This window comes from Megascapheus bottae, chromosome 2 (assembly GCF_031878675.1).
Source record: "Megascapheus bottae isolate mThoBot1 chromosome 2, mThoBot2.hap1, whole genome shotgun sequence".
Lineage (NCBI taxonomy): Eukaryota > Metazoa > Chordata > Mammalia > Rodentia > Geomyidae > Megascapheus > Megascapheus bottae.
In genome coordinates this window covers 91,256,280-91,271,715 of record NC_143510.1, presented here as the reverse complement: position 1 = coordinate 91,271,715, position 15,436 = coordinate 91,256,280, and the positions used below count along the sequence as shown (strand labels likewise).

Here is a 15,436-nt window from a genome sequence, read left to right as displayed (position 1 = left end):
ACTTTATGCCTATAAAACCAGCAATTTCTCATTTAGTAACTGGAAACCACCTAGTCTTTAACTCAAAAATGTGGACATACCGGGCACCAGTGGCTCACGCCTGTAATCCTAGCTTCTCAGGAGTCTGAGATCTGAGGATTATGGTTCGAAGCCAGCCTGGGCAGGAATGTCCACAAGAATCTATCTGATCTCCAACTAACTGGCAAAAAGGCTAGAAGTGGTACCGTGGCTCAAGTGGCAAAGCACTAGCCTTGAGCAAAAGAAGCTCAGGTACAGCACCCAGGCCCTAAGTTCAAGTCCCAGAACCAAGAAGCAACAACAAAAACAACTGCGGACCCACAAAATTGCTTACCTGGGGGGAGATAAACTGAGGAGGCACTTGCGCCCGGAGACCAGGAGAAGAACTCAGCGGCTGCACTGGTGTGTGCAGGCCCCTCGATTGTGCTGTGCTGTTTCCAAATAAACCATGATTGCCGCCCTGTGGACACAAGAGAACCAGTAAGGCTTTCTGTCAACGACAGCAAATTCAAGTAAGAAGCAAATTTGGTTTCTGTCCCTCAGAAGAATCATGCTCTGTGTTCCATGCATTACAGCTGGCAGTGCCGGGGCAGCTATCCGAATCAGCGCACGGGCATATCATTCACCTGCTGGGGAGTCTGCTGAACTCGATAAACTGAAAGGGTTAAACTTAGCCAGATGTTAGAGTCAGCACTGTGTTTTCTTTCACAACTAAAAAGTATAAACAGTGTGAGGTTTATCTCCAGGACTTTCTGTTTTAGTGGTACTGGGGTTCTCACTTGCTAGGCAGGTGCTCGTCCACGGCTTGAGCTAAGCTTCCAGCCCTCAACAAGGTGGTCAAAGTTATCTTCCAACTTTATCTTAAAAGGCACCTGCATAAAAATGCACGCTTACCCTATCAATTGAAAAATAACATGACAATATCACCCCTGAATAGGCTAATTTAATCATGTCACCACAGCCATAGTAGGGAGCCTACTATCACAAGGACCCTACTCCAGTTCTGAACCCCTTTCCTCCTCCAGGACCTGCTTGATCCCTTCCTTATCACGTGAGAAAATAGCCATCAACTGCACAGTGAGATACAAAGGAAAGAAAGGGAAACAGTAAAAATAATTATTTCAGGGATACCAAAAAAAAATTACTCACCTGTAACTTCTCATTCAAATGTCTGAATATCAGCCTAGTTACAAATAAGCTTCACTTCCTGATTCTTGATGGGCCCGCCTCACTGAGTACCTGGCTATCCTTCCACGGAGTTGGAGAAAGCTGGGCTCAAAGAGTGACTGAGCCTTTTTGAGTTTGATAACCCAACACTTACTTCCCTGGTTCCTAAGGTTGCTGTCTATGTGGTTACATTTGTTCTTGAGGTATGGGGGCAGGGGTCCTCCCTCAATGGAGCCCAGGGCCAGGTAGCTTCAAATTTGTGTTCCTCCTGTCTCTGCCCTCCTGAGTTCTGTGGGGTTACTGGTATAAAGCCACTATGCTGAGGTCTCTATATCATATCCACTTAGGCTTTTCAAGGCCTGGGTCAGAGGTTGTTGTGGAGGACAACTCACCCAAAGCTCCTTCCCCATTCTACACACAGAGTGACTAGCTCAGCTCTGTGTCATCCAAAACACTGCAACTCTGTGATGATACCCTTAAACTGTTAAGAGTTACTTCCCATTTTACCTTTCACCACCAGCTCAACCCTTGCATTTTCCCACTTCCAGAGCCCTCCCTGGCCTGGAGGACAGACACATCACTCGAAGTATCCTGAATCTAAGCAGCTTCAGGGAAGAAAGCTTCATCACTGCTTAAAGCCTGTGTGCAAACTCTCAGGTCACCACCTTCAGCTTGCCAGAAGTGATAAGGCTATTTTAAAGAATTCGTTAAAGCACCATTAAGTTCTAGAACAGTAACGATATTTTGAGGGCTTTAATGATTCAAAAACAGATTAAAGGGATTTCTTTAGGCAAATCAATAAACTTAAAAATAAAAATGATAAGAAACAAAGAAATGGCGATTCAAATCTGTTTCATAAAAACAAAAGGAGACTCATGAATTTTATGTCTCTCAAATGAGAGACATAAATATGAAAGGATTTTTCATTCTAGAAACTCTCATATTTCAGATTTGTCACGTGAAGGAAAGATGGATCGGTGCTAAGTTTTTTCCAGTTGTGATAACTGGATAGCCTGACTACTGATCATCCCCAATAAAAGAGGAAATATTTATTTTATTAAATATGGTTAAGCTGGGCAAGGTGGCTCATGCTTGTAATCCTAGCTACTCAGGAAGCTGAGATCGGGGCTATGGCTCCAGGGATAGGGTGGTAGCCTTGAGCTGAAGGGCTCAGGGACAGCTCCCAGGCCCCATGACTGACCAAAAAAAAAAAAAACGTGATTTGTTCACGGTTGGTCCTTAGATGGTGAAGTTATAGGTAGCTATAATCTTTTCCAGAGTCTGTTTTGGCAGATATGGAATTACTTTTTTTTACTGGGTCTTGAACCTGGGGCCTCACACGTGGTAAAAGTGTTCTATCTCTGAGCCAATTCCTCCCCCTGAGAGTCACTCTATACTACTAGAGACTTTGAGATGAAAGCTTGCCATGGTGTTGTTAAAGCTGGCCTTGAACTTCTGGGCTCAAGAAATTCTGCTGAATCAGCCTCCTAGGTAGCTGGGGCTCCCAGCATACATTGCTGCACCTGGAGTAGTTGCATTAATTTCAACCTTTGTTTTGACAAGAAGTGCTTTTAAAAAGAAAGTGCTTTTAAAAAGGTTTTACAAAATCAAGTCCTACTTCTTTCCTAGTTGACAGAGTCCTCTCTTCTCAAAGAAAGTCCAAGGACTTCTGAAGTCACTAGCAACACTGGTATTATGGAAATGGAAATAAGACAATTGCACTCTATTTTATTATTATTTTATATTTTAGTGGTACTTAGGTTTGAACTCATTATTTTGAGTCTTGAGTTCCCTAGATACGTTACTCTACCACTTGGATCATGCTTCCAGGCTTAAATAAGGTTTGTCTTACTCTCTATGGAAAACTGGTATTTTCTCTTTCTTCCTTGGTTCTGGCGTTTGAACTCAGGGCCTTGGGCTTGCTAGGTAGGCACTCTACCACTTGAGGCACACCCTTAGCCCCACCAATATCTTAAAATGGAACCTTGGCATTAAAACTGCTCATTTTCTTGGCCTAGATTTGCTGTTTTTTACAGTGATGAATTTTCACAGTTGATCTCCTATCAATAAAACTTTAATGGCTTTATGTGTAGTTTTTAAAATGATCTGAGTTCCCAGTTATTTTCCTCAACCTCAGGGTTTAATTCATAAAAGCATATAAATTTAACAAATCATCAAGCCGACTGAAATGGTCCGCGACTTAAAAAATCAACTTTTTTTTTTTTTTGCCTGTTATGGGGCTTAAACTCTGGGTCTAGGTGTTGTCCCTGGGCTTTGTTTTGCTCAAGGCCAGTGCTCTACCACTTGAGCCACAGCGCTACTTCTGGCTTTTTCTGTGATTAACGAAGTTAAGTCTCACGGACTTTCCTACCAAGGCTGGCTTTGAACTGTGATCCTTAGATCTCAGCTTCCTGAGTAGCTAGGACTACAAGCATGAGCCACTAGCACCTGGCAAGATCAAACCTTTAATAAATGTTTTTTTTTTAATTAAAATTTTTTCAGTGGTACTGGGGGACTGAATTCAGGGCTCTGAACTTAGTTGTCAGGCACTCTGTCAATCGATGGTTTCAGCAACTTTTTACGTTAGTTATCTTCAAGGTAAGGTCTAGCTTTATCCTGACACTAGCCTAGGCCATGAACTTCCTGCATGTGTTTTCTTGTGTTGCTGGGAATTACAGGCCAGTGCCATTGTGCTTCCCCAATAGCTGGGAAAACATGCATGTGCCACTGTGCACAGCTCTTGATTAAGATGAAGTCTTTTAAATGACTTTTGCCAAAGCTGGCCTTGATCCTCAATCTCTTCCTTCCAAGTAGTTAGGATTATAGGTTCACATCACTGTGCTTATTAGCTTAAATTGTCTTCTTAATATGGAATATATTCTATTAGTTTTATGTAGAAAAATATAAAAAACCATAACAATATTTGGAAAGAACATGTGCTTACCCTGACAATAACAGACCAATCATCATCTGTACTGATTGTGGCAATCAATCATCTGTACTGATTGTGACAATCCACGGATCAAAACAAAGAAGAATGACCTAATCTTGAAAGTCCAATGCCAAACTGGCTTGGCTGGTTTATTACACTCCAATTATGTGCTACATCTACAGCACTGGATAATTATACGATCTTGGAGCTACATTATTATGACCATTTTATGGTTTCACTGCTTCACCCAAAAATGAGTCCTCAAAATATCTATGCCATTATTTCTTCCCTGTTTATATAAGGAACACATAGCCATGTCCTCTGTAAGAGAAGTGTAGTGACATCAAAATATAAAAGCAGAAAATGAAAAATTATCTGCATTCCTGCAACTGAGAAGTAACTGATCGGAAAACAGTATAATCCACTCTTAGAAAGGTGTAACTACCGGAGACAGCTATGCAGTGTGGGACACTGCTTGAGCCCTCCTCTAATTTACACACGCAAGTCACATGAGACAGAATGGACACAACTAATAATTACACACTGCATACTTAATTCCCTTCTGTGATTGAGAAGAGCACAGTGGCAAGGGAGGGGTCACAGGACAATGGCATCACTTTCAGAATTATTGATGCAAAGGCACTGTGGCTCCAAATTCCTGGCTTTCTCCAAAAATGACGACTGTGGAGAGCTCGCTCTGCTGTGTCCCCTCAGCCCTGTGAGAGTGAGGAGGCCGGGTCTACGCAGCCTGCAGACTCCATTTCTACTGTCCAGCATTCCCTGCTTGGAGGATTGCCAGGTGCAACCCTAGGTCTAATGAAGCGGCTGCATGCGAGCTCTACTGTATGTTACAAGTTGCCCTTCTCTGGGTAATCATTATCTTACTTCAAATCTAAAAGCACTAGATTTTCAAGATATGGTAATCTTAATCTTATAATCCTGTCTTTATTTTTTAATGGGTATATTAAATAGAAGGAAAGGCCTCCAGACTATGGCTTATTATCCAATCTATCATTAAAAATGGTATATTATTAATTTAGATTATATAAGAGAACTATGTAACCTTGTTAAGATTTGCCTAAGTGATTTATGCATTATTAAATATGAGCTCATGATCAAAAATGAGAGAAGATAAAAGAAACATTTAAAATAAAGTTCATGTTGAGAAACATGAGAAGAGATGGTTCTATGGGCTGAAAGATCTAAAACCTACACTTAATATCATTCTGTGCATTCAGTAATCAACAAATTTCCCAAGACAGACAAATGATGCAATGAACTGAAGACCAGGGCCAAGGCGAGGCCTAGCCAAGCAGTTACAAATTTGAGAGGCCTCCTTACTTGTCTAGCAGCGAAGTTTTGGGGGTTGAGCCCTGTGCCGATTGCTCCAAGGCTGACGTTGGGTAGTGTGGAACCAGAGGGAGACAGCTTGTAGCTGGGAGAAGGGGAGAAGGGAGAGCAGGGAGCCTCATCCCCAAGGCACCCATCTTGATTGGAGAAAGGCAAAGTCAGCTGAAAGGTAGTAGGAGTTAGCCAATCACAATGAGTGTTGGTTAGTGAAGCAACAGAATGCAAGAAGGGAAAGAGAGAGACACTGGAATAAACAAAGTGACAGTGTATTAGCAGTAACCGAGGATGGAATTTGGATCTGATAATTAATCATACTTTGCCCAACAGAGACCATCTGTCATCCTCTTTGATATGATTTTCCTTTTCCTCTAAGTTAGTAACACATTAAGTCCCATTGTATTAAGGTAAGAATTGCCAGATACTTTATTTTTATGCATCTAATACTGATTTCTCTGGCTGTGTGGCTGCTGAGACAGAAGCCAAGGCAATCTTGTTGTACGTATATTGTTGTCTGGATCAGCATCAATCATATCAAAAGGGGTCAAATCTAAAAATTTTAGTTGTTTTGTAAATACAAGGAACAGTATTAATTGGTATTTTGAATCAAAGGAATAATCTTCATTAGAAATGTAAAAATCAAAATCAGTGCATAAAAATAACCTACTTTAATCAGGTAGTTGAGAATTCAAAAAATATTATTGTAACTAAAGACAAAGTACTAATAAATGGGAAAGATAAAGTGGTTTCCCTCCTCTCAAAAACAAAACAAACAACAACAACAGCAACAAAAAACTAGAAGTCAAAGCCTTAGGAGATACAAATGTTTGTATAAAATCCAAAGTTCAAATTGGTAGCTAATAAGAGTTGAATAATGTAGTTGAGTAGTAACACCAGAAAAAAAAATTGGAAAAACTTTCTACAATATTTCATGCTTTGTTCCACTGTTTGTGAAACTTCATTAATATTCCAGAGCTTCAGACCTTCACCAGGATATATACTCAAGACAGCCGGTCCTAGCTCCTCCAAATCACCTTGTGACATACATTGTCTTCAGGTCACCACATTACTACTGCAGGTGATGTTTGTATTTGGTTGACTGAGTCCAGTAACTCAGTGCTTCTTCCAGAATCAATTAAAAGACAAAAAACAAAGAATGCTTAAACAAAGGATTCAACTCACCTTCTCAAAATAAGGCCCACTGTCTGTGGTTCCCAAGTCTTTGGAGTTAGGTGGACGGAACCCAGATCGATCCTTCCTCATGATATCATTAAAATCCCCGAGATTCATTGCTCGTTTGTCCACATCAAATTTCTTATCTGAAAGTAGAGTGAACATTTCTGCAATCAACGAATGATCGCAAGGTCAATGAATCCATCCCAGTGACCTGGCCATGGCTAACCCTGCTCGGTAGGGCGGCACAAGCTCCTCCTACTCTGGAGCTCTGGCCCTCAGTGGTTCAGGGACCTTTGACAGAATCAACACAAAGCGAGCTGGGCGAGGTGGCTCACGCCTGTAATCCTAGCTACTCAGGAGGCTGAGATCTGAGGATTGAGGTGCAAAGCCAGTCCAGGCACTAAAGTCCATGAGACTCTTATCTCTAATTAACCACCAGAAAATCGAAGTGGTGCTGTGGTTCAAGGGGTAGGGTGGTAGCCTTGAGTTGAAGAGTTAGGGACAGAGCCCAGGCCCAGAGTTGAAGCACTACGACTGACCAAAAAAAAAAAAAAAAAAGAGAGAGAATACAAAGCATGTATCTGCATATATATCTGCTATAGCTTGTCCTCTGTGAAGCCTAGGTACTAATCTGTTACACATCTAGCTAAGAAAATATTTAGACTGTGGTTACAGTTTGATGAACACATCTTGCTCACAAAATTCAAATATTCTCAGTGAGAGAAGTTGTCAGCTTTTGCTATTTAACATCTGCTAGATAAATGGTGCAGTTGTTGCCCTAAAATTTAAATTTTAAGAGCTGAACACAGCTGAATGTGTTCACAGTCTGACAGGCAAGATATAATCTCACAGGTGCAGGGGTTATTTTCACTTCCCCTTCACGGCTCTGTGAATATGCTACTATATACTGCTACGATCACAGCTCAAGGAAGGTTAGAGATCAGAGACTCAGGAGCTCTCTGACCACCTGAACTGTTTTTTAGGGCACACAACAACACTGACCTCTATACCCTTCTAGTTAGAACACATCATTCAATTGTAGTCTTTCCTGGAGTTTTTTTTTCATAGAAACTTGAAAGTGAGTAAGCATTCAAAAACTGTCTGTTGTCAAACTGCATCATCCCAACTCAAATTAAGCAAGAGATCCCAAAGCCCACCACGAGCTTCACTACATTCCACTCCTAATGGCCGAGTGATACACACCTACAGACAAATCCATTTTGCTGCTTGGATTATCTTCAGTTTGACTCTGGGGGGAAAAAAAAGAGAGAGAAGAGCATTGAATTGTACACGTTTGAGTCAGGAAAGGAGTTTTCTATATTCATGTGAGAGCGCATCCTACCACTGGCACCAGATCCTCTGATAGGAACTCTACTCTAGAATGAGGATCATCATAACATTTTCCCCATCATAGTCTGACTAAAACTCATGCTGGTGCAGCTAAAGTCCAATCTTCACATACCACCAGCCTCAGTTTATCCGCAGACAAAGCAACAGCTCAACAGCTGCATGGAGAAATAAAACTCTCATCCTCAAGTTCCAGCTGACCCAGGATCAGATCTCATAAGCGGCAGCCAAAAGATGACAATTGCTTGTGACTTGTCAAGTCATCAAGTCTTGAAACATGTTGCCAACTCAAGTTGCTTTTTGGCAACCAAGATGGGGTGCTTCACAGAGTTCCCAAGAGGTAAGGAAACTGAAAATTCCCCATCTTTTCCCTAGATAATGAATCTCAAGATAGTCTTCCCTAGTTACAATGCTGCTGTTTTTAAATTATGTGAAAAGTAGTACAGTAGTGTTAGGGAATACAGTATAAATTTCAAATGTCTGACTTTTTTTTCCCCTACCCTCCTGCGATAGTAACTGTACAAGTCAGAACCTTTAAATACTGGTGTATGTCCTAAGAATAAAAGAAGAGACTGCACACCCTGTATTATTATACATGATAGTGGCCTCCAAATTAGTACTAAGCCTCAAATTTGAGATGTATTATTCATATAAGTAAAATAAAACTTACCAGCAATCCCATATTTGAAAACTGTTTGGCAAGAGGATTCATCCATGAATCATTGTTTCCTCCTTTTAGTGAGCACTACAAAAATGAAATATGTAACTTTAGAACCACATATTTGTCTCAGCCTCCTACTGAAATGTAGGACCAAAAAGTTACCTTTTTTTTTAGCATTATTTTCTCTGTTACTTTGATGGTTTACCTGTTAGGTCACATGATTAGTAAGCCCTAGCTAACAATTATGTTTTCACTCAACTTCAAGTGCTGAACTAGAAAAACATTTGTTTGTACATGGAAAGAAGCCACTGCCAGGTTTTGTAACCCACAGTTGTCACTACTTCCACTGAAGAAGGAGCTGGCTAGTAAAGAAAGATAAGTCTTATCAGTGTGTGTGTGTTATTTAGACAGGATCCTGCCAAAACAGGCACTACTCCCATGTGGACACAACAAGGGACTAATACAGCAGGGCCCCATCTGCTGGCCTCACAGCATGGAAGCCATTGGTCCACAGAGGAGAAGGGAGCCTGGTGGAAGACATCAACACAAGCTCCTGGGTCAAGTACAGCGGAGGTGGGTTTACAATTTTTAATGAGAGCAGATAGTTTCTCTCCTGGCTCCACTTCCACTTTTGTGAAGAAGGCAGGAACCACCAGATGGAGATTTGGTGTATGGGAGACAATGAACTAGAGGCAGGTAAAAATACCTGTGTGCAGAGACATCTGTCAGATCAATCTTATTATTCTTGAAAGTGATAGGGCACGTGCATTTTAGGTACAGGTTGTAAGGTGAAAAAAGGTCCTCAATGAAGACAAAGGGGAAAGGAAGTCATTCTTTTCTTCCTCTTTTATGTTTTGGTGGCACTGGAGTTTTATCTTAAGACCTTACCCTTGCTTGGTTGGTACTCTACCATTTGAGCCACACTTTCAGCTTGGGCCTCTGATTATTTGAGATACAGTTTCTCAAACTGTTTTGTTTCTTTTTTTTTTTTTTTTGGGGGGGGGGGGGTTCTGGTCTAGCCTTGTGTTGTGATTCTCCAGATAATGATTTCCTAAGTAGTCACAGTTACAAGTATGAGTCACCAGTGCCTAGTGAAGACACTTTAATAGCTACAGAGTTTGTTTCACAAAATGAATTATGTGTGTGTGAACATACCAGATGCACCAAATTCTACATTTAAAAATGACCTGTATTTTATGACCACTTGGGGGTAGGCAGTGCTGGGAGCCAGTGGTTCACGCCTGTAATCCTAGCTACTCAGGAGGCTGAAACCTGAGGATCATAGTTTAAAGCTAGCCCAGGTAGACTCTTAGCTACAATTAACCACTCAAAAACCAGAAGTAGAACTGTGACTCACAGTGGTTAAGTGCTACCCAAGCCAGAGTTCAAATTATAGCTGACAATAAGAATAAATAAAAATCATTAGTGTAACAGGTCAGAATTACTGGCCCTGGAACTGGATTATTAAAGGGGGAGGGAGGTTCACAAATGTCATTCCACAGACTCTTAAAAATCTGCTCCTGGAGCTAACAATTAATTAAGTAAACTGAGTTCAGTATTCACTAGTGTTTTTTACCCAGTTAGTTTAGACTCACTACTAATTTGTAAATGACCAAATACAATGGACAAAAGCCAACTGGACAATATAAGAGCACATCTCTGCCTCCTGACTGACTAGGTGTCTAGACATGAGCCACTGGTGCTGGCCAAAAAGCAGGTTTGTTTTGCCAGTCCTAGGTCTTGAACTCAGGGCCTGGGCATTGTCCTTGACTTTCTTTTGCTGAAGGCTAGCCTGTGGTTTCAAAGGGAATAGTTAGTTAGGATCTCAGAGACGCTAGCTTCACACTCTTTCCATTAATTCCATAAATTCTCAGGACTCCCTTCTAGGAACGAGTAAGCAAGCTTAAACATTTCAGAAGCAGGCTACCTTCATTTGCTTCTTTCCTCCTTGTCCCCAGCTTGCTGAGTTGTGGGAGGAAGCACTTCCCTGAGAGCCGGCGGTGTTCCAGACTCCTCCGTCGTCCTCCTCCTCCCAGCTGGGATGGCGAGTTCCTGTGACCGGCCCATCACTTTCTCCCCAGCCATCTTGCATAGATTTGGAATCTTTAAGGAAAGAGCAATTAACCTTTTAAAAACAACTATGCAACAAAAACCAGAAAAATAATCTCCATCCAGATGCAGCATTTTAGTATCTTTATAATTTTATGTATTCCATCTAGACAGTGAGGCCAATGCTATCACTCATTCTAGAGAGTAGGCCATGGACAACACAATCAAAATCCTTTCATTTCTGGTTGAATGTCCTGCCTCACACTGAGCTCCCCAAGTTTCAGCACACAAATTCCAAAACTGAAGACAGCTTATCACAATTGTAAGAGATTTTGGCCTAGTGAAATAGTGCTTTCCTAGCATGCATGAAGACCAGGGTTCCATTCCTCGTTACCACATACATAGAAAAAGCTGGAAGTGGTGCTGTGGTTCAAGTGGTAGAGCTCTAGCCTTGAGAAGCCCAAGGACAGTGCTCAGGCCCTGAGCTCAAGCCCTAGGACAGGAAGGAAGGAAAAAAAGATTGATTTCAGCCAGGGGCTGGTGGCTCATGTCTGGAATCCTAACTACTCAGGAAGCTCAGATCTAAGAATTGTGGTTCAAAGCCAGCCTGGCACAAAAGTCCGTGAGACTTATCTCCAATTTACCAGCAGAAAACCACGAGTGGTGCTGTGGCGCAAGTGTCAGAATGCTAGCCTTGAGCTAAAGTGCTCAGGGATAGCACCCAAGCCCAGAGTTCAAGTCCCATTACATTAATTAATTAATTAGATTTCAATGAAAACAAACTCATGCTTTTTTTGCTTTTTGGTGTTAGACCTGGGGGTTGAACTCAGAGTCTGGGTGCTGTCCCTAAACTTATTTGCTCAAAGACAGTGTTCCACCACTTGAGCCGCAGCTCTACTTCCAGCTTTTTAGTACTTAACTGGAGGTAAGTGAGCATTTCACAGACTTTTCTGCCTAGTCTAGCTCCAACCACGACCCTCAAGATCTCAGCCTCCTAGCAGCTAGGACACTGAAATGAGCCACGATGCCCAGATTAGCAGTTCTTCTTCTTCTTTTTCTTTGCCAGTCCTGGGGCTTGAACGCAGGGCCTGTGCACTGTCCTTGGACACTTGAGCCACAGTGCCCCTTCTGGCTTTTTCTGAGTATGTAGTACCGAAGAATCGAACCTAGGGCTTCATGCATGCTAGGTGAGCACTCTAGGCTGTGCTCCTGGCCCTCCAGATTACTTCTTAATGAGCATGGTTTACTCTAGTCCTATAGTTTTACCTTCCTACATTTATATTAGGTATGTATGTATGTATGTAATTTTCATGTGTACGCAATGAACATTTAAAAGTTATCATAAAGAACTAATTGTCTACCTTGTTTTATGGACAATGTCACCTGTTCCTTTGTTCCCCCTCCCTCACCCCTGCCTACAATTACCTAAGACATTTTTCACAGTGTACACTGAATAGTGACTCCATTTGTTCTCCCTCCCTCCCTTGCTCCCTCCCTCCTTTTCAGCATCTCCTCGAAAGAGACAAAAACAAATACCAGTATCACTACGACAAAAGAAAACATACTTCAAATTTCTGGAATTTGTTTATTCTACCTTCTTGCTGGTTAATTGGAGGTAAGAATCTCTCAAATTTACTTACCCAGGCTGGTTTCAAACTGCGATCCTCAGATCTCAGCCACTTGAGTAGCTAGTGATTATAGGTGCAAGCCACAGGTGCTCAGCAGAACTAAACTTTTATCAAGACGTTCCTTTTTTTTTATTTTTTAGTTGGTCATGGTACTTGAACAAAAAGCCATAATGTTGTTGATTTAAAAACACAAATTATGGGCCGGGAGTTTGGCCTAGTGGTAGAGTGCTTGCCTAGCATGCACGAAAACCCGGGTTCAATTACTGGGTACCAGAAAAATCCAGAAAGTGGTAGAGCTCTAGCCTTGAGAAAGTCCAAGGACAGTGCTCAGACCCTGAGCTCAAACCCAGGACTGGCTAAATAAATAAATAAATAATAAAAAAAATAAAAATAAAAACACAAATTATGACAGGTGCTGTGGTTTACGCCTATAATCCTAACTACTCACGAGGCTGAGATCTGAGGATCTGGGTTCAAAGCCGGCCTGAGCATTAAAGTCCTGATATTCTTATCAGCACCAGAAAACCGGAAATGGTGCTATGGATCAAGGGGTAGGGTGGTAGCTTTGAGCTGAAGAGCTCAGGAACAGCCCCCCAGACCCAGAGTTCAAGCCGCATGACCAGAAAAAAAATACACAAATTATATTTGGTATCTGCTCAAAATTTAATTTTGATAAGGAATGTAGTCTCTGCTCCCAAGGGACATCACTATTCATTCTCTTTCTCTTTTTTTCCCTTGTCTTCTAATGTGTCAGTCTTGGGCTTGAACTCAGGGCCTGGGCACTGTCCCTCAGTTATTATGCTTAAAGCTGGCACTCTACCACTTGAGCCACAGCTTCACTTCTAGCTTTCCCCTCACTCTCTTCTGAACATTGATCCCTGGGCCTTCCATCATGCCATACTAGACAGCTGTATCACCAGCCCTAATTTTTTTGTTGTTGTTGTTGGTCGTTGGGCTTGAACTCTGGGCGTGGGCACTGTCCCTGAGCTCTTCAGCACAACACTAGCACCCCTACCCACCACTTGTGGGTTCCTGATGGCTAATTGGAGGTAAGAGTCTCAGACTTTAGTGCTTGGGCTGGCTTGGAACCACGATCCTCAGATCTCAGCCTCCTGAGTAGCTAGGATTATAGGCGTGGGCCACAGTGCCCAGTTAATTTTTTTTAATAAGAAACTTTTAGCAAGGTACCAGTGACTCCCACCTGTAATCCTAGCTACTCAGGAGGCTGAGATCTGAGGATCACAGTTCAAAGCCAGTTCAGGCATGAAAGTCTGTAAGACTCTTATCTCTAATTAACCAGCAGAACATTGAAAGTGGTGCTGTGGTTCAAGTAGGTAGAGCGCTAGCCTTGAGCTGAAGAGCTCAGAGACAGTACCCAAGCCAAGAGTTCAAGTTCATTGAAAACTTAATACATGTAAAGAAAAGGCACCAATACTTGCTGCGTTTGAGATTACCTTAAATACCCAATGGCTTTCACCAAAATGCCCGACAGCCTAATTCATGAAGAATCCTTAAAAATAAAAATGTGGGACCAGGAATTTGGCCTAGTGATAAAGTGCTTGCCTAGCATGCACAAAGACCCGGGTTCAATTCCTAGGTACCACATATATAGAAAAAAAACCAGAAGTGGGGCTGAGACTCAATTCCTCGGTACAACATAACATAGAAAAAAAGCCAGAAATGGTGCTGTGGCTCAAGTGGTTCAGCTCTAGCCTTGAGAAAGCCTAAGGACAGTGCCCAGGCCCTGAGTTCAATGCCCAGGACTAGCAGAAAAGAAAAAAAAAAAAAAAGGAAATAAAATTGTGGTCTACTTACTGGGTTTCATGGCATTGGGAGCGCTGGCAGGTGTGTTTCCCCAGCCTGTGGTCGAAGCTCCGGCATCGTCCATTTCGCCCCACCCAGGACTGCTTTCATTTGGCTCACCCCAGGCTGAGGTCCCGTTATCTGGAGCAGGTGGTGTGCTTTTGCTCCAGACTGTAAAGAGAAAAGAAAAAATAAAGTGGTTCTAAAGAACATCTGGGGGGCCGGGAGTTTGGCCTAGTGGTTAAAGTGCTTGCCTAGCATGCATGAAGACCCGGGTTCGATTCCTCGGTACCACATACATAGAAAAAAGCCAAAAGTGGTGCTGAGGCTCAAGTGGTAGAGCTCTAGCCTTGAGAAAGCCCAAGGACAGCGCTCAGGCCCTGAGCTCAAGCCCAGGACTGGCAAAAAAAAAAAAAAAAAAAAAAAAAAAAAAAAAAGAACATCTGGGGCCGGGAGTCTGGCCTAATGGTAGAGTGCTTGCTCAGCATGCACAAAGACCAGAGTTCGATTCCTTGGTACCACATACTTATAGAAAAAGCCGGGCGGGGAGGTAGGTGGGGAGGGAAATGGGGACCAAGACATGAGAAAGGGTATCACTGCATGTGCAGTAATGCAACTTCTATCTGGTGAATATAATGTAACCCTTCTATTAATCACAATAAAAAAATATATGGAAAATAAAAAAGAAAAGAAAAAGCCAGAAGTGGTAGAGCTCTAGCCTTGATAAAGCTCAAGGACAGTGCTCAGGCCCTGAGTACAATTCCCAGACCTGGCAAAAACAAACAAACAAAAAACAATCTGTTAAAATACCTAACATTCAATGAGTCTGAGGGCAATGCAAACAAGTATTGGATTCTCTTGGCAGAAGTGACTCAACCTTCATGGAGGATATCAGGCGATATCATTAAAAAAAAAGAGTTCAAGCTGGCTCACATCTGTGTAATCATAGTTACTAAGGAGGCTGAGATCTGAGGATGGAGGTTCAAAGCTAGCCTGGGCACCAAAGTCTGTGAGACTCTTGTCTCCAATTAACCCCTAGAAAACCGAAAGTGGTGCTGTGGCTCCAGAGGTAGGGCAGTAGCCTTCAGCTGAAGAGCTCAGGGACAGCACCCAGGCCCAGAGACCAAGCACCATGATGGACAAAAAAAAAAAAAAAAAGTCTCCTGCATACCACTTTTGGCCCAGTAACTCTACTACCCGGACATTATACCATCATCTCAAGAGATTAATTTACATGTTCAATGTTTACTCTACCGCTGTTAACCGGAAGCAATGCAAACCATCAGGAGACAGGTTAGGCTAGGCATG

At 42.2% G+C, this 15,436-nt stretch overlaps 1 protein-coding gene across 6 annotated transcripts in view; it reads right to left on the bottom strand.

Annotated features, from left to right (window-relative positions):
• Positions 1 to 15,436, bottom strand: part of Tnrc6b (trinucleotide repeat containing adaptor 6B) — a 209,956-nt gene that overhangs the window by 32,635 nt on the left and 161,885 nt on the right. For 5 of the 6 annotated variants that reach the window (XM_090328774.1, XM_090328771.1, XM_090328772.1 and 2 more), the window contains 7 exons: positions 14,141 to 14,299; positions 10,576 to 10,751; positions 8,658 to 8,732; positions 7,844 to 7,889; positions 6,647 to 6,783; positions 5,459 to 5,629; positions 353 to 478 (listed from right to left, as the gene is read on the bottom strand). In XM_090328774.1, the coding sequence (XP_090184900.1) occupies positions 353 to 478; positions 5,459 to 5,629; positions 6,647 to 6,783; positions 7,844 to 7,889; positions 8,658 to 8,732; positions 10,576 to 10,751; positions 14,141 to 14,299 (890 nt within the window). The remainder of the gene's footprint in view (positions 1 to 352; positions 479 to 5,458; positions 5,630 to 6,646; positions 6,784 to 7,843; positions 7,890 to 8,657; positions 8,733 to 10,575; positions 10,752 to 14,140; positions 14,300 to 15,436) is intronic. The other variant, XM_090328776.1, reaches the window with a different exon arrangement.